At 43.2% G+C, this 26,096-nt stretch overlaps 1 protein-coding gene across 2 annotated transcripts in view; it reads right to left on the bottom strand.

The window, feature by feature from the left end:
* Positions 1 to 26,096, bottom strand: part of Ino80d (INO80 complex subunit D) — a 63,008-nt gene that overhangs the window by 7,574 nt on the left and 29,338 nt on the right. For both annotated transcript variants that reach the window (XM_057762711.1, XM_057762712.1), the window contains 5 exons: positions 23,043 to 23,151; positions 16,046 to 16,270; positions 10,994 to 11,103; positions 8,831 to 8,964; positions 585 to 802 (listed from right to left, as the gene is read on the bottom strand). In XM_057762711.1, coding sequence (XP_057618694.1) covers positions 585 to 802; positions 8,831 to 8,964; positions 10,994 to 11,103; positions 16,046 to 16,270; positions 23,043 to 23,151 — 796 coding nt within the window. The remainder of the gene's footprint in view (positions 1 to 584; positions 803 to 8,830; positions 8,965 to 10,993; positions 11,104 to 16,045; positions 16,271 to 23,042; positions 23,152 to 26,096) is intronic.

Below are 26,096 nucleotides of genomic sequence, written 5' to 3'. Positions count from 1 at the left end.
GAAAGAGACACCTCACTGCATAGTCACAAATCCCTACAGCCTGAACCCATTCAGAAAGAGACACCTCACTACACAGTCACAAATCCCTACAGCCTCTACCCATTCAGAAAGAGACACCTCACTACACAGTCACAAATCCCTACAGCCTTTACCCATTCAGGTGATGATTTCAAATCACTAGCAGGGATCACCATTTAGTATATCTATGTTCCAGCAAAATTTCAAATCTGATCAAGATAATAACTTTAAAAATGAAATAAATGGACAAGATTGAACTGAAATTCATTTGATCAAAAAGTCTGCCAAAGCTTAAAAAAATCATATCTAAATTACATACATCTATTATAACGTGTTAATTTCTGTTAAAACAGAAAACCTTGAGAGTAAACATTTTGAGAGTCTCAATTTCTGCATCTATTTTCCTTGCCATAATAACAAAACTGACATCAATGAAAGTGTACTGCACTTAGCCAGCCACCGGTAAATCTGTCAAAGACAACTGAAGGGTAGGGCTGTGGAGGTTGGGACAACCCCGAGGCCACACCCCAGAGGAAAGCCCCCCCCACACCACCCCCCCCACTGACCGGATCTGCGAGGCCTCCACTGGCAGTGAGACGCTGGTGGGCATGCTGAGGTTCCCTTGGGGCACTGCAGGGGGAATTGGTTTCTGGGGTCGACGAGGTCCACGCCTTCTCTTCTTCTTGTGTTTTTTGGTAAGTGCAGGGGGCTTCGTTTTTTTCCTGGGTTTCCTCGGTTGCTGGTGCTGAACTTTACGGGAGTTATCTCCTCTCAAGAAGTTATCCTTTGAAATGAACAGAGGATTTTTTTTTAAACCTACTCCACCCTTCACTCCTGGCACAGTAGTGCACGACAAGGTGATTATGGGCTGGCAAGCCTCGTCCACCTCAGAACTAGCAGAAAGCTCAGTTTTCACCACAGAGAGGCGAGGAGCTGGGAATGTAGCTAAGCAGGTACCGTGCCCGCCTGGCATGTCCAAGCCCTGAGTCGGCTCTCCAGTACCACCTAAAGCCAGGTGTGGTGGAGGCCCTATTTCTACATGTTATAGTGGCCAGAATCTCAGGCCATAGTTTGCACCTGCCACACAGGAGGGGGTCATCTCCCTAACAAAGGGTCAGGATGTGGTTCTGCTCCTTTGTATTTTGGAGGATGCCTGAAAAGAGATGTTAATTCAGCCTACGTGACAGAGCTGGCATATGGAGCAGGAAGATAGGGAGATGTAACAAAACGGGCATAGAAAGGTGTGGTCAAAGGTGTGGACCTGACCAGAGACATTTGCCTGGTTACCTAGGAAACAGAATGCTAATGAATTTCCCCCTCAGTCTATGTTTTGGTATATAAGGCTGTTTGGAGAATAAATGGAGGAATTTTCAGGATGTGAACTCAGGATTTCATGAGGGATCCCTGAGAATCTCCCTCCCGATAAAGCCATGTAAGTTGTCTCCATTATTCCCGTGCCTCCCCTCTTGTCCAGAGAAATAATTTGGGGTCCGGGTTGGCACGGGACGACAACAGTATGGTGGTGCATACCAGGAACCTAGGCACTTGGCCGGTGGTGGCTGGAGGGTCAGAAATTCAAAGTCAAGAGCCGGGCGGTGGTGGCGCATGCCTTTAATCCCAGCACTCGGGAGGCAGAGGCAGGCGGATCTCTGAGTTCGAGACCAGCCTGGTCTGCAAGAGCTAGTTCCAGGACAGGCTCCAAAACCACAGAGAAACCCTGTCTCGAAAAACCAAAAAAAAAAAAAAAAAAAAAAAAAAAAAGAAATTCAAAGTCAATACAAGACCCTGTCTCCAAAGGAAAAAGTTAAGTACTTGAAAGCTCTGTTTTATCCAGTTTAAATATTGTATAATATTGAAACATCACATTATTTCATTCGTACTTTTTGTGTATAAGTTAAAATAAATATATCTAGGGCTGAAGACAAGTCTCAGTGGTTAAGAGCACTGTCTGCTCTTCTAGAGGACTGAGGTCCCTTCCCAACACCCACATTGTCTGTAACTCCAATCCCAAGGGACTTGACACCCTTTTCTAGGCTCTACAGATATGAAGCACAGATGTAATCCACATACACACAGGCGAACACCATATACATGAAAATAATTATCTAAAAAAACAGAGTATCTGGAAAATCTTAACTATCACAAATTTCTCTTAATAATCTACATAAATGCCTAAAGCTATATACAAAAAGTACAAAAAATTACCTTAATTCCTCTCCCTCTTTCCGTCTCTCTCATGCACACGCATACACACAGGCACGCACGAGTGCGCGCGCACACACACACACACACACACACACACACATGCACGCGCGCGCTCGCACACACATACACACCGTGCACCACATTTACCTAAAGGCATTTTGAGGGCCTGGGTACAGAGCAATGGTGGAATGCTGCCTCGTATGTGCAAGCCAAAATCTGATTTTCAGCAAAGCCAAAGAACAATCAAGATGGTATGATAATTTATGCTCTCCAAGAACTTACTCTTCCCATGGGAAAACATCAAGAAAAGGATAACACAACACATAGAAAATGAACAATAGTAGATCTTAAAAGACATGGATCTTTTAAGGAAGATCATCTAGGCCAAAGGAAAGCACACAAACAAGAAAAAGCTATTTGGTGAAGAAGCTTAGGGATAGAGCATATGTGATTCTGAATATCTCAATTTTAAACTTAATATGCAATAAGAGACTTTTTTCCACCCGGGAGTCATTTTTGAGAACACATGGCAGAAATATTACAAGATAAGCCAGCCTGCAGCAGTGTGGGGCTGAACAGGTGGAGGGCAGTGCCTTCAGAGGGCCAGCCATCTCAATAGTCAAGAAAATGAATAAATAAAAAAGTGCGGACTCATCGAATTGAAATTATTTTTATTTCATTATTTATGTGTGTGTACATCTACACGAATATATGTACATGTTTGCGCAGGCATGTGCACATGTCACGGTCAGAAGAGAGTAGTGGATCTCTAGGAGCTGGTTCCAGGCACCTGGGAGGTGCCCAGCTCGTTCTGTGGGTACAGAACTCCAGTCCTTGTGATTGCAAAGTTAAGTGCTCTTAGCCACTGAGCCTCCTGCAGCTCTCAATTTGAATTAGTTTTGTTTTGCTGCTGGGAATTGAACCCAAGGCTTCATACATGCTAAGCACACTGAGTTACATCCTCTGGTAGCTCCTTGGATATGGTGAGGTTAAAAGGAATATGAAACTAAAATACCCATTCTAGCTGGGTTAACTGTTTAATGACAATTACCATTAGTTCAGTGGTTGTTCAAACTCTTGAAATTGCAACTTGACACCGGCCTATAAATTTGTTAGGCTGCACTTGTAACTATGCTGGGGCCCACTTCCTTCACTAACTCATACAACTGAAGCTGCAAATTCAGGAGAGGAGTCAAGGCATTTATCCTGACCTACATACAATTTGAGATATGACATTTCTAGAGAGCCAGAGGAAAGGGCTGGAGGTGCAGACTAGAGGGATCCATGGTATAGTAAGAATCCTTTAAGAAATGTATATGGAGGCAGTGGTGGTGCAAACCTTTAATCCTAGTTCTTGGGAGGCAGAGGCAGGCGAATCTCAGAGAGTTCAGGCCAACTGGGTCTACAATATAGTTCCAGGAGCACCAGCAATATTACACTGAGAAACCCTGTCTTGAAAGAAAACAAAACAAAACAAAAATTGGGGGCAGGAGAAATGGCTCAGTGGTTAAGAGCATTGGCTGCTCTTCCAGGGGTCCTGAGTTCAATTCCCACAACCACATGGTAGCTGGCAAACATCCATAATGAGTTCTCATGCCCTTTTTGGCCTGCAGGCATACACGCAGAAAGAACAGTGTAAAAGGAAAGAAAGAAAGAAAGAAAGAAAGAGAGAGAGAGAGAGAGAGAGAGAGAGAGAGAGAGAGAGAGAGAGAGAGAGAGAGAGAGAAGGGAGGGAGGGAGGGAGGGAGGGAGGGAGGGAGGGAGGGAGGGAGGGAGGGAGGGAGGGAATATAAGAAACAAAGAGGAACGTAAGGACAAGGCTGTGTGAAGAGGCAAGGGAAGAGAACTGCCAAGGAATCAGAAAGTGACAATTTTGCTCTCTCTCAACTTTCAGAGTCTTTAATTCTACCTATCATATGAAACAGGCTTGATATTTGTGTCGCCTGATATTCGTTTGTTGAGTTCCTAACCCTCAATGTGATGATGATATCAGGAAGTAGGGCCTTTAGTCATAGAGACCTCATGAAATAGGATTATTGCTCATATAAAAGTGATACAAGACAGGAGCTAGCTGGGCCCTCTGCAAACCCCATAGGGAAAAGCCAGATGTTTATGAGGTAAAAGGTGTTATGGATTATTACTTTAACTAGGCAAAGATGTGTTACATTTGTTTATGCTGAATTTGTTAGCAATGTAAAGATGTGTTGTTTTGCCTGTCTAAGGCACCGGATTGGTCTAAAAATAAGGTGAATGGCCAACAGCAAGGCAAAAGAGGGACCGGCAGGGTTGGCAGGCAGAGAGAGTAAGGAGGAGGAGGAATCTAGGCTTCAAAGAGGAGAGAGAACAAGAGAGGGAGACACCTAGGGCCAGGTGGCTGCCAGTCAGACACGGAGTATACAGAGTGAAAGAAAGGTTAAAAGTCCCAAGACAAAACATAGATGAGGTAAAACAGGTTAAATTAAGTTATGAAGGCTAGTGGGACAAGCCTAAGTTAAGGCCAGCATTCATAACTAATAGTAAGTCTCTGTGTCATGATCTGGGAGCTGGCTGGTGCCCCATCAAGCCTGACAACTGGAGCTCAATCTCTGGGACCCACATGGTGGAAGAATCAACCCCTGCAAGCTGTGCTCTGTGCCCACACAGGTGCACGTATGCCAAGCACAGAAAGAAATGTGGAGAAAAAGAGAGTGAACCCACGACCTCAAGTCTACATTTCCAGCATTTATTCTTCGCACTTGGTCCTGGAGCCCTGGCATCTGCTAAGTATGTGATAGAAGTTTTTGCTGTTTATGAGGCAGCCACGCTGTAGAACTTGGCAAGAGCTGCCTGAACAAAGGCACTGTGTTCCAGAATCCTAAGATGTACATTTGACTATCTCTGCAACTGAGGAGCGTTTTATAATTGCTATCAGCCACATGACGGTCACAGGCAGCATTACCTACATACACATCAGACACAGTTACAGCTCATATTGCTTGAATTAAGTCATACACTCTGTTGGTATAGGTTAGGCAAAAACAACACAAAAATGTGTACCAGATAGGCACCAGGAATAGCAGGGTAAAAAGAACAGGGCATAAAATTGATGTTAGTGAAACAAATACCAACCCCAAGCAGGGTTCCTCTGTGTAACAGCCCTAGCGTTCTGGAATTAGCTCTGTAGATCAGGCTAGCCTCAAACTCACAGAGAACTGCCTGTCTCTGCCTCTGAGTGTTGGGATTAAAGACGTGTGCCACCACTGCCCGGCTACAAATACTCATTATTGAAGAACAAATCACAAGCTTTCTTCTCAAAGCAACAACCCAGTGAGAAAGGAAAACAAAGAACAGAGTAGATTAAGTTGTATTATAATTTTAGAACAAAGAAAGCACTGCCTTTTGCATGCCAAATAATATATCTGAGACTAGGAGGAAGATTAAAAATCTGCATCTAAACAGTTCTTTAATAAGTTCTTTTAATAGTTATAAAACAAAAATTCCAACTTATCAAAAAGCATTGTATCTACAACTAGAAACATTTTTTTCCTGATGCTATATAAGACAGTGTTTAAACAGTTGATACACTCTTCATCCTACAGATCCTGGAACAGCTCTTAACTAAACAGCTAAGAAGCTGCAGACAGTAATGTTTGGAGTGAACACCATTAGCATCAAATCAGAGAAAAAGACAAGGAAATCAAAAATCTGAAAAAAATATTTCATGTAAACCTAAGTATAGACTCTTGTTTTCTGTTTTCTTTTCTTTTTCTTTTTTTTTTTCTTTTTTCTAAAATAGAGTTTCTCTGTGTAGCCCTGGCTATCATGGAACTCTTTATAGACCAGGTTGGTCTGGAACTCACAGAAATCCACCTGCCTCTGCTTCCTGAGTGCAGGGTTAAAGGCGTGTGCCACTACTGCTCAGGGCTTAGGTAGAGACTCTTAACTCACAGACTTATTTTTAAAAATAGTTCTGAAGATTCGGCAGAGTGCTTGCTGATGCCGGAGGCCCAGGGGTGACATGTGTGCCTATCATTTCAGCACTTAGGAGGTGCAGGTTGGAAGATCAGAAGTGTCTCATCCTCAGCTGCATGCCAAGATCAAGGCTAGTCTGGGATATAGAAGATACTATCTCAAACCTCACCACCAGGCAAAAAGAGAAAGAAAAAAAGCTCACATTAACTCCTCTTAAGCCATTAATACAGATCCTGGTCTGGGATGTCTGTGGGAATGACATCAGCATAGAGAGCTGGGTCCTCCCACACTGCTGTGAAAGCCTCAGGGCCCCACCAACAAGGATGTCTGGAATGATCAACCAAGGTCCACAGGAGGGCTTGAAAGCAGAGGCTTAGGGAAATGGTCTGCTTAGCAATGCTCAAGCACGAGGCCCTGCGTTCAGATGGTCAGCATCCCCATCAGAGCTGGGCACAGCACCAGGCATCTCTAATCCCAGCACTGGGGAGGCAGAGACACACTCATCTCTGGAATTGGCCAGGCAGCCAGCCAGTTAAGCCAATCAGTGAGCTCCAGGCTCAGTAAGAGAAGCTATCTCAAAAGATAAGGGTGAAAAGGACAGAGACACCCATCATCAGTCTGGCACCTACACATACAAGTGCATACACCCATGAACAGGCATATACATACTCAAAAGCATACAGGAAGCTGGGTGTGGCAGATCTCACACTTGTACTCTTAGTACTCAGATGGCTGAAGCACATAATTCTTGAGTTCGGGGTTGGTTTTGTTGTGGTGGAGCGGCGGGCTGCGTCCCGCCACCCGGCTAGCTTTACCCAAAATAATTACACGGAAACTGTATTCTTTTAAACACTGCCTGGCCCATTAGTTCCAGCCTCTTATTGGCTAGCTCTTACATATTGATCTAACCCATTTCTAATATTCTGTGTAGCACCACGAGCTGGTGGCTTACCAGGGAGGATCTTAACCTGTGTCTGTCTGGAGTGGGAGAATCATGGTGACTGCCTGACTCGGCTTCTTTCTCCCAGCATTCTGTTCAGTCTACTCCGCCTAACTAATTTTCTGTCCTATCAGGGACAAGCAGTTTTCTTTATTAATTAACCAATGAAAGCAACAAATAAACACAAGAGCCACCTCCATCATTGAGTACAGTGACCCTGGCAAAAAAAAAAAAAAAAAAAAAAAAAAAAAAAAAACAGAAGAAACACACACACACACACACAAACACCACAAAAACACCCTTCATTCACATAAAGTCTGAATCAACTAAGAAAAAGTTCCCACACTTAGCCAGGCAGCAGTGAGTGGTGCATACCTTTAGGGAGGCAGAGGCAGGTGGATCTCTGAGTTCAAGCCAGCCTGGTCTACAGAGTGAGTACCAGGACAGGTAGGACCATTTCATAGATAAAAACAAAAAACAAAACAAAACAAAAGTCCATACTTTAAATATATTTTAATTAACTAGGGAAGTGAACTCAATATTTCTATATGAAGTTTAATACTCAAATTTCTCAAAGCATGATCCTCCTAACAAGGAACTAAACACAACAGAAGTTCTTGGTAAAGTCAATTTGCTAGCAAGGGGACAGATCAGGAAGGTGGCTTCACCGCCTAACTATACTAGTTGATGACAAAGCCAGAACCGTAAACCCACCACCTAGTCCATGAAACTGCAGAGAACACAAGGCCCTTCCTCAGCCATGTGGTACAGCTGGTACCCGGCACAGCACCTCAAAACAGCTTGTGGGTGGACACAAGGCAACTCCACTTTGAGGGGCTTGTTTTCTCTAGTTCCTGACAGGCAAGTATGCAACTACTAAGCTAACTTCACTCCAAAACAAATCATTGTAAGCAATTTCATAATTCAAATATTTGACTAATTCAAATGTTTCTCTCCTCCAAATTATTCTAAATTAATTAGGATTCATGATGCCAGCATTAACAAAAGCAATAATTAAGTTCAACAAAATTATAGAAAAGCTTGGTATTTTGCCTGAATTTTACAAACCATCCAAATCATTCCCAGAACTGCATATAAAAAAGAAAAACTGAAGGCAAAGACAGAGCTCAAAAAAATTTGCTTTGTATCAGAAAATCTCTCTTTACTATACTGTGGATGTGAGACATGGAGAGCATGGACTGATGGTTTTTTAAACTATTTTTTTTGAGTAATTACAGGGCTACTGTTCTTCATTTGAAGCATTGAGGGCTACTGTTCTTCATTTGAAGCATTGAGGGACCATTGAGTTTTTTGCGTATTTGTGTGGAATTTTCATATTGGAATCTTTCCTCTAGAAATCTTAAAACCACAATCTGGAAGGCTCCAAAACCTGTATTTTTTGGGTGTGATATGTCTTATTAGAACCTTAAGATTTGGGGTTTTTGAATTAGAGACATTCAAACTTTACTAAATATCCCCTCAAACTGTGGGGGTTTGGTTTAGTTATAAAAAGGGCCTCAAATTCAAAACACATTTTGAAATTTTTTAGTCAATGGCAACATAGCACAGAGTAAAAAAAAAAATCGTTGCTTTTATAGTACTTCCTTAATGATATCATTATCACACATCTCTCAATAGTTTCTATTTCCCAGTAGGAAAGGTCATCAACAGTTTTGACAGCCCTGACTACAGAACTGAGGCAAACTCTAAACTCACCATTTTTTTGGCATGCTCTTCACACAGGGGCGTCTGGTGTGTGATGTCGAACACTGGCACAGAGCACTGCTGTCCGTCTGCAAACCTGGCAGTGCAGCTGGAGAAGAGCTGCTGGGAGCGGTTCAGGAGGATGTCTGGGTCTGCAGTCAGGGAAAGCACACTGCGTTGTTCAACCCAGCGCCCGAATTAAAACCTGCTACTTTCCTTACTTGTGCCACTGTCTGTAAAGTTAATGTTCTCATTCAAGCACTGACAGGAAAATGATAATAGTGACGATATCATCATTATTTATTTATTAACTGACACTTCTGAGGGAGTCTACTTAGCTAGCAGGTTCTCAGGCAAGTCTCCTTTATGGCCATTCTGAACTAATTTCTGTAACTCGAATGAACAAGATCATTTTCTTGTTAACATACTCCTAAAATCCCCACTAAAAAGACTGTTCCAAAAGCAGCACTTAATTTTCTTAGGTATTTTATTTTATTTTACTTATGTATGAGTGTTTTGATTGAATGTTTGTATGCCAACCGCACTGGAATGGATAGTTCTAAGCTACCATGTGGGTTCTGGGAACTGAAATCAGGTCCTCTAGAACTACAAGGAACATCCAGGGACACCATTACAGACGAGTAATCCCAGTATCTGGGGGAGCGAATCAAATTTCAGGCCAGTCAGGCTTAGTTACATAGTGACATGGCGGGGCTATAAACTAATTAATGCTATCTCAAATACATAAATACAAAAGGAAGACTGCAAATTAGAGTAGTTGCTCGTATGGAATACTTTCAGCTGGGTGTGATGACACAAGACTGGGACGTCAGCACTCAGGTCAAGAAATGACCACCACAAGTTCACCGGCAATCAGGGACAGATAGCAAGACCCTGTCTGAAGAAAGCAAAAATAAGCATTTTAAGAGCTACTCAGTTTTAAATATTTAATAAAAATATTTACTGACCAATAGAGTACTGACCAAGTGAGATGGCTTAGTGGGTTAAGGGAGTTTCTCTGAAAGACTGACATCCTCAGTTCAATCCACAGAACACACATACAGGTGAGAAGAAAGGAAGATTGTGAGTTACACTGTGAGGTCAAGGGCAACTGGGGCTACGGAAACCCTGTCCGTAGATGATGGGTGGATGGGTGGATGGAGACAGAGCTAGATAGAGATAGATAATAGATAGATAGATAGATAGATAGATAGATAGATAGATAGATAGATAGATAGATAGATAGATAGATAAAATAAAGTGCCAGGTGCACGCCCTTAATCTCAGCACTTAGGAGGCAGAGCCTCAGTTTGAGGCCAGCCTGGTCTACAGAGCGAGTTCCGGAATAGCCAGAACTACACAGAGAAACCCTTTCTTGAAAAACAAACAATAAAAGAAGTGATTTGACTTTCCATCAACAATCATAGTTTCAGGGTGAATGCCCCTAAAGGCCCAGCATTCCATTCCATTCTAATAAGAAATCCTTCAACAGCAGAACCTGCTTTGCTTCTCTGCTTAGAAGGCAGACCTCTCAACTCTAGCACAGACCCCAGTCCCTCCTTGTGGGAGACAAAGAAAGAGCTCACGTCTGTGCACTTACGAGTCTTGCCTTTCCAAACAGTGTAATGAAAAGACACTGAAGGATCGGCAAATTTAAAGAGTAAGCACAATGACGGAACCAGAAAATTGTTCAGGACTATATGAAAACGAGAAATTAGCTTTTATTTCACAAGGGTTTTTTGTTTGTTTGTTTTGTTTTCTGCCAGACAGCGTAGTTGTGGACACCTGGAGTCTCAACAGTGGCGACACTGAGGCAGGAGACTCCTGCGTTTGAGGCGAACCTCAGCTACACAGTGAAACCACCTCACAGAGAAGCACGGCAGGGAGTACTCGCTTGACTTTAAAATGAAGTACAGTGGGAGAGCAGCTGTCTAACCTGTGGAAGACTCGACTTCAACTTCCAATACCACGGGGTTGAAAGCACAAAGCTCCAAGCAAGGCAGTGGTGGTACACGCCTTTAATGGGGGCGGGGACGGCAAAGGCAGAGAGATCTCTGTGAGTTCCAGGCCAGCCTGTTCTAAGAATGAGTTCACAAACAAAACAAAACTAAAAAGAACATAGCCCCAAAGGAGTTAGTAACGCCAATGCCTGCTTAATGTAGTTAAAAAGGATACGCTGGAAACAATGTCTGGTGAAGGGAAGGGCCTTGTTAGAGCACTGTTCACCCTTCACTGTTCCGCTGCATGCTGCTGGCTCCACTTCCTTCAACTTGGTCTGGCTGCAGCTAAAGAAGGAAAAATGCAAAATTCATTTTAAGTGCTCTAACAATCCAGGGTAACTTTTTTCTTTTAAATGTTTATCTTGTTATGTGTGTGCATGAACAAGCACAAGCCACGGCAAAGCTGTGGAGGTCAGAGGGCAACTCCAGGGAGTTGGGTCTCTCTTTTTACCACGTAGGTTCTGGGGATCAAAGACAAGTCAGTAGGCTGGATGGCAAGCACCTTTACCCATTGCCCATCTCCTTTGGCCCACAGGATAAACATTCAACACTATGTTTCTGCAACACCCGTACTGTAACTATCTTTACTATGCATAGTCATTAAAAACAAGTAATGAATTAAAGAAAGCAGGTATTTCAGTTATCAAATGTGTTATTTAGCTGACCCACTAACATTCAAAGCAAACAGCTACATCACAGTGGTTTTCAAATACACCTATTTGGTTTTATCTTGTTTTCTGAGACAGGCTTTCTGCCTTCACCTCCTGAGTGCTAGACACTCTCCCTTAGTTTTTTGGTTTTGTTGATTTTTATTTTTATGTTTTTGGTTTCTTTGGAGACAGGGTCTCTTTATATAGTTCGGGCTAACATAAAAGGAACTGTACAGCAGACTGGTCTCAAACTCACAGCAATGCTGCTTCAGATTCCCCAGTATATAAATCACATCACAGCATAAACCACTATGCTCAACTCGTGGGTTTTCTCTTGTCACTGAATAAAGACCATGAAATGGACAGAGCCTCTTCACTAAGTGACATCTTACACAGATTCTCCTAAGCCTCATCGAAGCAGAGACCAAAGGTACCATTAGCTGCCAGGGCTGCCGTGAGGAGAGATGGGACACACCTGTAACACCCATGGAGACAGGGCGCACAGTAATCCACTGAGCTGGTTTTCAGTCTCTACTGTCATCACGACCACTGGGCCACCTAGTGCCAGAACAGTAAGTCTACAAAGGCGCCTGAGCACCTAACTGGGAGAGGGAACATGAACATGCAGATATGGTTAAGCTACATATACATCCTTCAAAATGTGCTTACTTGGAACCTATCCAAAAGCTTGCTACATTTTGTAACTCCATGCTTCATTATTTAAACGCTATCTTGACTTTAATCAAGGCATTCTCTATCAGTAGGCAATGTCTGCAGCAGGCCCTCCACTCAGTCACCAGCACTACCTAAGCCAGGTGCTCTGACACAAGCCCACAATCGCAGCACTAGGAAGGTGCTGGGAGCACTGGAGGAGCCTTGGCTATGAGAGTCTCTCAAAAAACAAAGGAAGAACTGTAAGCACCAGCAAGATGGCTTAGTAGGTAAACATGCTTGCACCAAATCTGCAAAATCTGCTGAGTTCTATCCCCAAAACACACATGGTAAAAGGACAGAACTGGCACCTTCAGCTTACAGACACACATGAGCCCATAAAGACACACACACACACACACACACACACACCTTAAAAACAGAAAATGAACTCACAAAGGTAGAAAAGGAAATCATTAGAATATTAAATATCTTGCTGGGATGGGTGGCATGGGCTTTTAATCCCAACAGTCAGGAGGTAGAGGCAGGAGATTCTCTGTAAATTTGAGGCCAGTCTGGTCTACATCAAGAATTCCAGACCAGCCAAGGCTACATAGTAAGACCCTGTCTCAAAACAAACAAACAAGAAGAATATTCAGTTTCTTTTCAGTGGTGCTGGGACTGGCACTAAGACCACACTAAGACCACATGAATGACCATCCACACCTTCAGCTCATACTCACGATATTTTTTTTTTTTTTTTTTTTTTTTTTTTTTGGTTTTTCGAGACAGGGTTTCTCTGTGGTTTTGGAGCCTGTCCTGGAACTAACTCTTATAGACCAGGCTGGTCTTGAACTCACAGAGATCCGCCTGCCTCTGCCTCCCAAGTGCTGGGATTAAAGGCGTGCGCCACCATCGCCCAGCTTACTCACGATATTTTTACACTGCCCCTCAAAGATGGCTACACTATTAACTTCAGCCCGTAAAAACAATGTGTTAATTTTTCATAAGGAAGGCTGCATTATATTAGCAGCTAAGCTATATAATCCAAGCTGCTTGGTCTAGATTTTTATACAACATTGTACTCAATATAAAACAGATAATTTCTATAAATACTTAAATAATACGAGCTATCTATTTTTTTGGGTCTCATGTAGTCTAGGCTGCTTTTAAGTTCAAGTTCATTTAAGTAGCTAAGAATGACCATGAATTCCTGAGGCCTACATCCTAAATTCTAGGATTACAAGCTTCTCTCTCTCTCTCTCTCTCTGGTCATAGGCTTGCGGGCACATGGCTCTCCCTGCTGGGTCATCTCACTGGCTTCACTTTTAATGTTACCTTACGGTTCAGTTTACCAATCTCTCTCACAAACCCAAACTCTACAGACAAGTTATTAAATAACGGTGTCATCCAAATAGCACTAAAAAAGCAAAGAAAATTCCTACTGCTTCATTAATCTTAGGTGGCATGATCGATGCCAAATGACACCAAGTCAGTTTAAAAGCTGTTTGCTGGTTTGTTCACCTGTACTGGGAACTGAACTCAGAACCTCATGCATCCTAATCAATCACTCAACCACTGAGCCACATCCCCCAGCAGTCCAACTTGGTATTTTATCATTTGATAACACTTATCATTCATTAAAAAAAAATCACTAAAGTTGGTTTAGGAGGTGCTCTGAAAGCCACTGCCTTATCATACCTGGATTAAACTCACAGAACCACCGAAAAGAAAAAAGTCATAAAGACAGTTTTCCACACCACCAAATTGCCTCAACTCAACTTCTAGACCCCCACACCTTTGACAAGATTATTACCACGTATTAGGACTGAGGTGTACAATGCCTACGTACAGAAATTGCTTTCTGCTGGAGACAGAACTTCACTGACTATACAGTGACAGCTTTTGGCCATAAGTGTTAGACACCATTATTTTACGAACGCTGAAGTAGCAAACAGTCTCCCCAGAGAGAGAACAGACCTGTGCGTGTGACATTCTGCTCATCCGCTCACCAGCTGGCGCTCTCAGAACTACATACACTGCTTCTGCATCCTCGGAAATGACTGTCTACAGCACGAGACTTAATTACATACACTAATACTCTGAAACACCAATAGTCCAATCAGTGACATATTTTTCTCATGTAAACTTACTTTTTCCTACACATATGCACTTAAAGGTATCTTCTGGAATTATAAAAACTAAAAAGAGTAAGTCTTTCTTTAAATCAGTGAGGAGCTACATATCTAAATTTCGGCAGCAGTACCCTAGCCGGTAAGCAGCAGGGGCACACGCCTGCAGCTCCGGTGCTCGGAAGTGAGATGGTTTCCGTAAGCTTAAGGCCAGACTGCTCGACATATCAAACTCCAAGTCAGCCAAGGCTACATGACAAGACTGTCCCCCAACAGAAGAAAAGTAAAAAAAAAAAAGACATTTCCTTAAAGCAAGATGTTTAACTCAATTCAATGTTTTAAATGAGTATTTCAGATAAAACTAAAAACAATTATAACCACAATACACACACACACACACACACACACACACACACACACACACATATATTTGAGAATTATGTACAAATAAGATCAGAAAATTTAATCTACCTTTTTTGGGGTTAAAAATAACATTTTTGCTTTTTTGTTTTTTGAGATAGGGTTTCTCTGTGTAATTCTAGCTGTACTGAAATTCACTCTGTAGGCCAGGCTGGCCTTGAACTCAGAGATCCACCAGTCTCTGCTTCCCAAGTGCTGGTATTAAAGGTGTATGTCACTACCACTTGGCATATAAACTACTCTTAAAAGGTATTTAGCTTACTTTTATTAAAATTTCTTCATGAAACTGATTTCTAATATGCAGATTTTTATTTAACAAATTATGCAAGTACTATAAAACCATATTTCCAAATGAATCTTTGACAATGTAGGACAGTAGGCATGATATACTTTTAAAGGGAAAAACTGAACACAGATCTTTTTGCTTTGTGTTATTTTTCTCTGGTTTATGTGGTCTGAATCTCACAGAGCTGATGCTGAGCTTGAACTCAGGACCTTCTTGTCTCAGCCTACACAGTGCTGAAATTCCAAGTGTATAACACCATACCAGATTAAAAAAATAACTTTTCAACAATACAGGTCAATTTTATCTTAAATACATAAAATTGAGAATGTCTAACGGCAGATATCTATATTACACAGTCAGTAAAATCCCTATTTTCCTGGATACAATGGCACATGCCTGAAATCTCAATGCTTAGGAGACTGAGAAAGGAGAGCATAAATTCAAGGTCAGCCTAAGTGTATAGTGAGAGCCTGTCTCAATAAACAAAGAAACAAAGAAACATAATTAACTATGTGAATATATAAGGTAATATATACATTAAAAGAAAGGATTTAAAAGAAAAAGGCTTAACTAACACTAGAAAAATATATTTTTATTATAAAATGAAAATACTGTTTACCTTTATGGTTAAAAATATATAATTTAAAAAAAACTATAATTATGTCTTTGAATAACAGGAAAAATGTTAAGTGTTCAATTTTGTTTTGTTTATAAGACAGCCAATGTTCTCAGCCAGATGAAGTAGTATCTGCTACATCCCAACACTCAGGAGGCTGAGACAGGAGGATCCAGGTTTTGAAGCTAGACTGGATAACACTGGTTCACAAAGTTGTTTGCAAAGAAATAACATTCTCAGTTATCTTCAATGAATAAATTCTAATGCAACTCCAGGAAGAAAAGAAATAGTCAATGCTTCACTTCACCGCCGGCCAAGGAGTGCAGTCCTGCTACCCAGGCAGCAAACCGGACATAGTGCTCAACTACGTGGGACTTAGATGTTCGCCTCACCTAGCCTAAACAATTCCTCAGAGCTTATATAAAGGGAAACAGAAGGACAAGCACGGGAAGCTGGGAACTGAGGCTCTAACCTGGCTCGACCGCACGCAGCTCTCTGCAGTTCTTGGATCAACTGGCCAGTGCACTCGGGCTCTTTGCTGGCTGCCTGCAGCAGCGCTTTTCTCAAAGTGTGCCGGCATTTCTTTTGTCGAGACTCTGCCCGCTCCAGGCGGCAGAGGTGCTTGTATTTCTGCTGAAAATAAGTGCAAAGTTGGGTCACCCTGGAGCTCCTGCTCTCCACGTCATCAGCATTCGACCTGGAAGTGCAGAGAGAAAGGTGGAAACTGATCACAGGGAAGTTCATATAAGAAAGATGAAGTGAAAATGAATGTGTGTTGGTGCATGCACAGGTTTAAAACTCCTGTGGCATCTATCTGAACACCAACTTAGTAAGCTAGAGAGATCCCCGTAGCCCTGAAAACAAGTGGAAAGTCATCAACTGGGCAGCAGTACTCAGCTCAGCACGCCTTCAGCAGGCACTGTGGCACCAGAGCAGGACAAACATTTCTTTGCTCACTTCAAGGATACAGACATAGTACCTTCACGAAAAACAGAGCCACACCAGAAACAGCAGTCCCCTCTACCAACACTTCCTGGTGTAAATCTCAGAGAGCATGTGGTGCAGGAACCATGGGACTGCCATTGCTGCTACAGAGGCATCTGATGGGCTTTCTCAGCTTCCAACCATGCTAACGGACTGCTGACAGACGGTACATCTACGCTCACGGTGCTGTGCTGTGCTTCTCAGTATCGCCTACCACCACCAATGGCAAAAATGGCAACTTTTCTATAGGACAAATTTGACCTTATTCTTTATTGTCAGGAACAATGCACATCACGTAAGGACTGGTGTTAGTTGATCTTTTTCTTCTACTGTAAGTAAATGCAAGACAAGCACTCCCAGAGACTGTGCGTCAATGCTACTTGTCTTTAGCCTCAGGTTTGTTTTGTTTTAGGGCGGTTGCTTTATTTCCTACCAGCCCATAGCGAGCTACTTCATGCACTTCCATTTAGAGTATCTCCTAGATACGTCCTTTGCAGCACAGCCTCTACTAGAAATACACAAATTAAAGGCACATACTTCGGCACCCACTGTGGTCTATTATGCTAATCGCCAAAGGAGAGCAAAGTGAAAAGGGTTGTGATGTGATTTACACATGATAAACACACTCCCAAATGGAATAGTGCCAAAGAGGCGACAATCAGGAACTAACACAGTGGGGCAGACGGACTGAGGCTTCCTATATCTAACACAGGGGAAACAATCGGAAGCTTGGGCTTGGAGACACATAAATGTATGCTCAATATCCCAGAGGCAGAAGCAGGAGGATTACCTTGAATCCAAGTCTAGGCTGGGGGATTTGTGGTGACCCTTGTCTCAAAAAGAGGCACAGTGGCACAAGCTTGCAATTCCAAATTCACCCAGTGATTTCCAAGCTAGTCACAGGTGCCTACTGAGAGTGCGTTTGGGAAGGGAAAATCTAAGAGTGTCTTCAAGTTTCAGATTCCCAGGACTTACCCCAGATCTACTGGGTCAGGATGTTAATGAGGTAGAGCCTTAGAACAGCAAATTTTTAAATTGTTTCTCGGTGTGTCATAGTAGGTCTATAATTCAGCATTCCAGCCGGGCTAATTAGCGCCATAAACACCCTATGTATGAGCATGACAACTGTGAGCCTACGGTGAGGTAGAAAGTGTTACCAGTGTTCACTGTTGGACAAAAGGCTCAGTCTGCAAAGGAGACAGCAGCAGAGCTAACCTTGAAGAAGTATCCATGTTAAGGATAGGAGCAGGAGAGCTCACAAACACCAAACACTACGGAGACGAGACGGTATACACAAGGGTTAAGCAACTGGGCTAAGAGGGTATGGAGTAGAGGGACTGAGGACAGCGAAATTTTCCAAACCTAAATGCCAAGTTAAGAGTTTAATGCAGCTGAGCAGTGGGGGTACACACCTTCAATCCCAGCACTCAGGAGGAGAGGCAGGCAGATTTCTGAGAGGTGAGTTCGAGGATAGTCAGGGCTACACAGAGAAATCCTATCTAAAAAAGGGAGAAAAAGATAGAGAGACAGAGAGGGAGGGAGACAGAGAGGAAGAGAGACAGGGAGGGAGACAGGGAGACAGGGAGGGAGACAGGGAGACAGGGAGACAGACAGGGAGACAGGGAGACAGACAGGGAGACAGGGAGGGAGGGAGGGAGGGAGGGAGGGAGGGAGGGAGGGAGGGAGGGAGGGAGGGAGGGAGGGAGGGAGGGAGGGAGGGAGGGAGAAGGAAAGTTAATTTAATGCCAAGGCTGATGGAAAAGGCCTATAACTCCAGCTACTCAGGAGGCCGAAATGGGAGGATCACAAGTTCAAGTCCAGCTTGACTTGTAGAGCAAATTCTGATCCAGGATGGGCAATTTAGCAAGACCCTGTCCCAAATTAAGTAAAGAAAAGGTCTGACATATAACTTAGCAGTAAAACTTTTGCCTAGTGTTTAAGAGGTTCGATTACCAGGAAAGGAGAGCATGGGGACAGTTAAACTTTTGGTGGTCCTTGCCTTTAATGCCAGCACTCAGCTTCTCAGGAGGCTGAGGCAGGAGGATCTCTCTTGAGTTTGAGGCCAGTCTGGTCTACAGAGTGAGTTCCAGGACAGCCAGGGCTATGTAGAGAGACCCTGTCTCAACAAACAAAGAAAATGGGTACCAGTGGGCTAAAGAGATAGTCAGTGGTAAGAGCACTCGCTGTGTACACAGGAGGGTTTTCATTCCCAACACTCACATGGTAGCTCTCAACTAGTCAGAGCTCCAGCTTCAGGGCACTCTTCAGATACCAGGTATGTATGTGGTAAATATAGACACATATATGCAGGCAAAACACTCATACAACAAAATAAAGAAATCTTTTTTTAAAAAATGGGTATGGGGCTGGGTGGTGGTGGTGCACATCTTTAATCCCAGCACTGGGGAAAATCAGAGGCAGGCAGATCTCTGTGAATTTGAGGCCAGTCTGGTCTACAAAGCAAGTTTCAGGACAGGCCCCAAAGCTACAAAGAAACCCTGTCTCAAAAAAACAAAAAACAACAACAACAAAAAAAAAAAACACAAAAACAAACAAAGAAACAAAAAGAAATGGGTCTGGTACACACATAACCCTAACTGTGTAAACAGGTGGAACTGTCGACAACCAGCCTTCCAGGGACAGCGAGGAACAATCTCAAGGGCATAAGGCAGAGAGGTAAAGGAGAACACCCGACATGGAAGGCCAAAGCACACACATGCAACATGCACGTTCCTACACATGCATGAACATACTACACTAAAACTGGGCAAGTAGTAAGATAATTATTTGTTAAAAGGAGGAAAGTATATCAAAGGAAAGTAAAATGCTAGAAAATCAGGGTCTTGTGGCCTTCAAGGCAGACTGAAGTGTGAACTAAGGAATGCGAATGCTGTAAGTCTCAAACAACAAGGGCACCGTGACAATTCTGCAAGAATGGAAGGGAGAGGCAGAATGCAAGAACGAACAATTTCAGTGCCCCGACTATCTATCCAGGCTGCGTGAGGCACAAAGAGTGTGGTGGGCGAGCAAACCCAGGGCAGCAAGGATGCGGATGCTAGTACAGCTCTTCACCGCTACCCCTCAACAGAGGCCAGCAGAGCCCCTCTGCTCTTCACCGCTACCCCTCAACAGAGGCCAGCAGAGCCCCTCTGCTCTTCACCGCTACCCATCAACAGAGGCCAGCAGAGCCCCTCTGCTCTTCACCGCTACCCATCAACAGAGGCCAGCAGAGCCCCTCTGCTCTTCACCGCTACCCATCAACAGAGGCCAGCAGAGCCCCTCTGCTCTTCACCGCTACCCATCAACAGAGGCCAGCAGAGCCCCTCTGCTCCAGTTCCAAACTTTAGACTATAATTTGCTTCCATGTAGACTCAGTTTATAATCAGTCTCTGTTGAACCATTTTTCACTTCCTGTTGTACTGTCTATCACATTTTCAATTCTACAAATTCAAGAACCAAAAGATAAACTGAATGTCCATACATGGAGGTTATGAACTCCTAGGGGTGGATTTGGTGTCCAGCATCCAGCCAGGTCGATTCACATAAGACCAAGAAAAGCTTAAAAGAGGTTCTAAGCACGCAAAACTGAAGCCAATCACAGCTTCCTAGTCTTATGTCTCTCCCAGCAGCTGTGGGACAGAACTACATCTCCCAGCCTGTCTCTGTGTGGGAGCCGCCAGTATGCCACGAGCTAACTGGCAGGTTTAAAGTTTTGCTCATGCAGACAGAAAAGGTTACAGAGACACAGTAAAGCTGGTTCAGACAGAAAAACCCCCAAGCAGGTTACAGTGTGTTTAACAATGTGCACAGGCTTAAGGAAAACAAATGGGTATAAACACCACAGGAAAAAATTAGTTTAAAAATGATAAGTCTTCAAAGAGAGAGAAATGTAATTTTTTAAAAAAATAAGCCATTAGCCGGGCAGTGGTGGCGCAGGCCATTAATCCCAGCACTCGGGAGGCAGAGGCAGGTGGATCTCTGTGAGTTCGAGACCAGCCTGGTCTACAGAGCTAGTTCCAGGACAGGCTCCAAAGCCACAGAGAAACCCTGTCTCGAAAAAAAAAAAAAAAAAAAAAAAAGAAGAAGAAAAAAGAAAAGAAAAAAAAAAAGAAAAAGAAAAAATAATAAATAAATAAATAAATAAATAAGCCATTGCCGGGCGGTGGTGGCGCACGCCTTTAATCCCAGCACTTGGGAGGCAGAGGCAGGCGGATCTCTGTGAGTTCGAGACCAGCCTGGTCTACAAGAGCTAGTTCCAGGACAGGCTCCAAAACCACAGAGAAACCCTGTCTCGAAAAACCAAAAAAAAAAAAAAAAAAAGCCATTAAGGAAAGAAAATACACAGGGAGTCGATCCTACATGGTGTCTTGTTAACTCTGAATTTTTTAAATGCTAATGAACAAAAAACAATAGCTGCTGAGAGATACTGGATTATAGAAACTACTCAGTTAAACTTTAAAATGTCTTTTTTTTTTTTTTGGTTTTTTTTTTGATTTTTCAAGACAGGGTTTCTCTGTGGTTTTGGAGCCTGTCCTGGAACTAGCTCTTGTAGACCAGGCTGGTCTCGAACTCAGAGATCCGCCTGCCTCTGCCTCCCAAGTGCTGGGATTAAAGGCGTGCGCCACCACCACCCGGCTAAAATGTCTTAACATCAAAATGGAAGTCAGACAATGTGTTGTGTTGGGGTAGAGATTATGCTTTTGTTTCCACAGGGTTTTGTTCCCTTTTGTTGGCTATGTGGATTCCTTCCTGACTAATAGAGATCAGATTTGACAGGAGAAGACCTCCTTCCAAGAATATCTTGGCTACAGACATGGGAGAGGGGAGGAGCCAAAAGGACTACAGGACAAGTGACATGGGAACATCTGAGACCAGACGAGACATGATAAATCTTGTTGGCTGCAGAGTCCTCAGGACTTATTATTACATGCCATCTTTTCATATGGCATGAATAGAGATTTATATTACAGTTTGATTATACAGTTCAAACAGACTTATAAAGTTCAGAGATGCCTTTTACCTGCTCAAACATAGAGCAGAATCTTTAACTGATTTGTACACACCACACATTCCATAGTTGTGTTAATGCAGCTAATAGTCAGGATTCTGGAGGCAGAGAAGATGCAGGGGAATAGGGTAGAGACACAGAGAGTCAACAGCCAGAGATACAGAAGAAACAGGATAAGCAGATGAGGTAACAAGCCATGAGCCACATGGCAGCATGTAAATTAATGGAAATGGGTTAAGTTTTAATTGCATAAATTAATAGAAATGGGTTAAGTCATAAGGGCTAGTTAAAAATAAGCCTAAGCTATTGGCAGAGCTCTCATAGCTAATAAAAGTCTCCATATCAGGGTTTGGAGACGACAGGAGGGACAGAAAAACTCACCTACAGGATCAATGTCTGATGTCAGACGAGGCGGCCTCTATTTTGTTGGGTATTTATGTAAATCCCAAAGTTTTGTTTTGTTTTGTTTTTTGTTTTTCGAGACAGGGTTTCTCTGTAGCTTTGGAGCCTGTCCTGGAACTAGCTCTTGTAGACCAGGCTGGCCAACTCAGAGAGATTCACGCGCCTCTGACTCCCAAGTGTTGGGATTAAAGGCATGCGCCACCACCGCCCGACTAAATCCCAAATTTTTAACTAAATGATTAGCTCAGGTCATGAGCAATATCTTCTGGCCCTGCCAACAAAGATGTCACATGATTTGCTCACAATGCACCAACTGACTCTTTATATTGCTAAAGTAGTCACTAAATTTTTGTAATACTATTACAAAGAAAACTAACACTCATTATCCACAGACCCTTGACAAATACCTTCTTTATAAAACACACTGGGAAAACACTAAAGAGGACTATAAAAACACTGAGCCAGTTTTTGACGAGGTGAGCTGAACTAAAGAGTCACCTCCAGAAGCACTTAGCACAAGAAAAGCATCACACACACGCGGTCAATCCTGCGGAAGAGAGTGAGATACAAAAGCAGTACTTTGCAGGGCCTGTGCTCAGGAGGCAGAAACTGGAAGTCAAGTTCAAGGCAACCTGGGCCACTGAGAGCTCCAGGTCAGCCAAGGTTAGAGACCCTGTCTCAAAACAAACAAACAAACAAACAAACAAACAAAAAACACTATTTCTAACTACCAGCTAAGAAGCACAGTGAGACTCTAGGTAGCCCTCCTCTGGGTATGTGGTCCACTTTTCTAAGATGAGACTGCATCAGATGCTCTCTAAGATCCCTTTCAATTCTATTATATTAAACTGTACTCATCAGTGAATGGGAAAGACAGGGAAACGAAGTTAGCAAGAAAACCTCAAAATTAACTTTGTTCAAACAATATAATCCATTTCTTCCCAAACTGAACTAACTTTAACTTTGCCTGACTATACCTAATTACAACATAGTAAAATTAAATAAAGACACTGGCACAGACAGAAAGAAAGGCGAACTGCTACACACCCACAGAAGAAAACAAAGAGAAACTTACGTGTGTCTTTCATATCTGAGTGTTTCTCGGATGGACCATGCGACCTGGTACGGCGAGGCCTGATCGGAGTCCTCCGGCTCTTCTCCGCTCTCCTCAGACCAGTCCAACCCTGCAGCAGACAGCGGGAATGAAGACTCTGAGATGGCTCATCAACAGCAAGGCAACGAGTCTGACCACCTGAGACCCACATGGCAGGAGAGCACCAGTTCCCACAAGTTGTCCTCCGACCTCCACAGGAGGGTGGTGGTGCACACTGCCACCATCAAAAGTAAACAATGGAACTGAAAAATAGTAGAACCCTGACAAAAACACTGCCTAAAGCCCAGCAGTGGTGGCGCACGCCTTTAATGCCAGCACTCGGGAAGCAGAAACAGGTGGATCTCTGTGAATTCGAGGCCAGCTTGGTCTACAGAGCAAGTTCCAGGACAACCACGGCTACACAGAGAAACCCTGTCTTGAAAAACAAAACAAAACAACAACAAAATAGCTAAAATACATAAATCCCTCCAAATGAATTTCCCTTCTATTCTTATTCTTACAAAGATGTACAACAAAACACACTCGGCTTTAAAAACATGCCATTTTAACAGTATGGCTGTGCTGAACTCCAAGAATAAACTTCATAATGTACTTTGATAATCATCTGGAAACAGCACAAGCAAAGAAACTGAGTTCCCAGTACATAAAAGGTAAAATTATTCAAATATCAAAATGTCATACATTAAATTAAAAAACTGTCATACATTAATTAAAACAATATTTTAAAAAAGAAAAGGCCATCAAGGTCAAAGGTGGCAGTGCAGCTAACTGGGACAGCACCTGACAAGAACACACAAAGTACTGGGTTCAATCCCCAACACAACCTAAAGCCAAGTATGGCAGCACATGCCTGTGATCCTAGCCCTTGAAAGATGGAAGAAAGGCAGGCCAGAAGTTCAGTGTCATCCTCAGCTCTCAAAAAAAGAACAGTAAACAGGGCAAGGAAAGCCAGACATGGCGGCCCATGCCTTTCGCCTCAGCATCTGGAAGGGAAAAGCAGAAGCAGAGGCAGGTGTGTATCTCTGTGGGTATGAGGCCAGCCTCATCTCATGTTCACTTCCAGGTCAGCCAGGGCAACATGATCAAAGACTCAAACTCAAGAAAAAAGAGGAATAGTGAGAAAAGAAATTTATATGTTCAGGCAATAAGAGTGCCAATGGAGTCACGCAGCAAAAGTGGCCCTGGGCAACATGAAGACAGATGTGTTTCTCCACTGTAAAACTAACCGTCGGCAAAGCAAATCTTGATCTTGGCCTCATATCTCCTGTTCTAACAGCTAACTGACAGAACCAGCCCAGGGGCCATAAATGTGATCCCAGTCTGGCTTTCCCTAAGAGAAGTGCAGACATGGGCAGTGGCCAGAGCGCATCACAGTCTCCTCCTGAGTCTTTCTCTAAGAGGAGTGCAGACATGGGCAGTGGCCAGAGCGCATCACAGTCTCCTCCTGAGTCTTAGGTCTCTAATACACTTAACTTTAAAAACACAAAAAAGGAAGCCAGTTGGCGGTGGCATGCACCTTTAATCTCAGGCAGAGACACATGGATCTTTGAGTTGGAGACCAGCAAGGTTTAAAGAGAGTTCTGGGACAGCCATGGCAGTTACGGAGAAACTCTTTCCCAAAACAACAACAAAAATAAGCAAACAAACAAAAAAACCAACAAAAAAATTAGATTATTTTTGGTAAACTTTATTCAAAAAATGAAGAAAAATGAGTCAGGCAGGCACAGTAGTGAAGTCATTCACAGGGCCCTTGACAGCCTAAGGACACTCTTAATTCAAGGTCAAAACAGTCTACAAACAAAAAATCAGGGTCCTTGCAGTCAATACTAAGGACCAGAATCCAATCCTCGGAAAGAACAAACTGTCTGATCTCAGCGTGTGCTCCACAACTCTCATACATGTGCGTGTGCACACACGCGCGCGCACACACACACACAATAAAGGCATCCAAAAAATCAGTCTTACAGATATTTGAAAACAAGTAACCAGTAAGGAGCGGGAGAGGCTTTACAAAAATAACTGTGTAAACAGTTCTAGTCATCAGTAAAAGCGTCAATAAAAAAAATGGATGAAAAGGTAAAGAAAAATACAAAATAAATACTGGTTCATAAACCATGCAGACAAACATTCATTCAACTAATATCGTCTGTAAAGTCTCAGGAGTCCGAATGTCAGCCCCACCTTCCAGCATTACTGAGACACTGCATGCACTCACACCTGTGTGATGCAGACAACACAGCGGTGCAAGGGCAGAAGACCGCCGCTTCTTCACCAGGAATCCAGGCGGCGGCACCAAACCCAGATCGTCACCAGGTTCTTCATAAGGCGCCTCTTGGCATTGGAAAGGCACAGAAATGGCAGAGTATAGGGAGTTTTACTAAGAGTGCTCTTCTTACCTGTTAAAAATTATCTACTTTATTACATCTCAGCCCAAGTACTGTCTAGCATACTGTGTGACTAAGCATGAAATACCCATGAAGCTCCTCTGTTGTGTGAGCAAAGATATTGATGACTGTTATAGCTGCAGCCTGGATCACCAGCTTTGGTTTCATTGAGGTTAGTTTTAGTTTAGACTTTCTTACTTTTGAGATAAAGTCTCCTGTAGACTAGGCTGTCCATTAAGGTAAAAAGATGACCTTAAACTTCTGATGCTCCTTTTTTTTTTTTTTTTTTTTTTTTTGGTTTTTTTCGAGACAGGGTTTCTCTGTGGTTTTGGAGCCTGTCCTGGAACTAGCTCTTGTAGACCAGGCTGGTCTCGAACTCACAGAGATCCGCCTGCCTCTGCCTCCCAAGTGCTGGGATTAAAGGCGTGCGCCACCACCGCCCGGCCTCAGGCATCTATCCTTCACCAGGTTTGTGCAGTTCTGAGGATGCGCACCTACCAGAGCTACATCAACTGTCAGCGTCATTATTCTCTTTCTTCCGATGCCTGCCACTGATGCGTGTGACTGTCAGAGCAGAGGCCACGGAGGAAGACGCCCTCTGGCTTCCACACTCACATGTGCACATATGATC

Source organism: Chionomys nivalis, chromosome 2 (assembly GCF_950005125.1).
Source record: "Chionomys nivalis chromosome 2, mChiNiv1.1, whole genome shotgun sequence".
NCBI classification, from domain to species: Eukaryota; Metazoa; Chordata; class Mammalia; order Rodentia; family Cricetidae; genus Chionomys; species Chionomys nivalis.
This window is presented reverse-complemented; position numbering and strand designations above follow the sequence as displayed.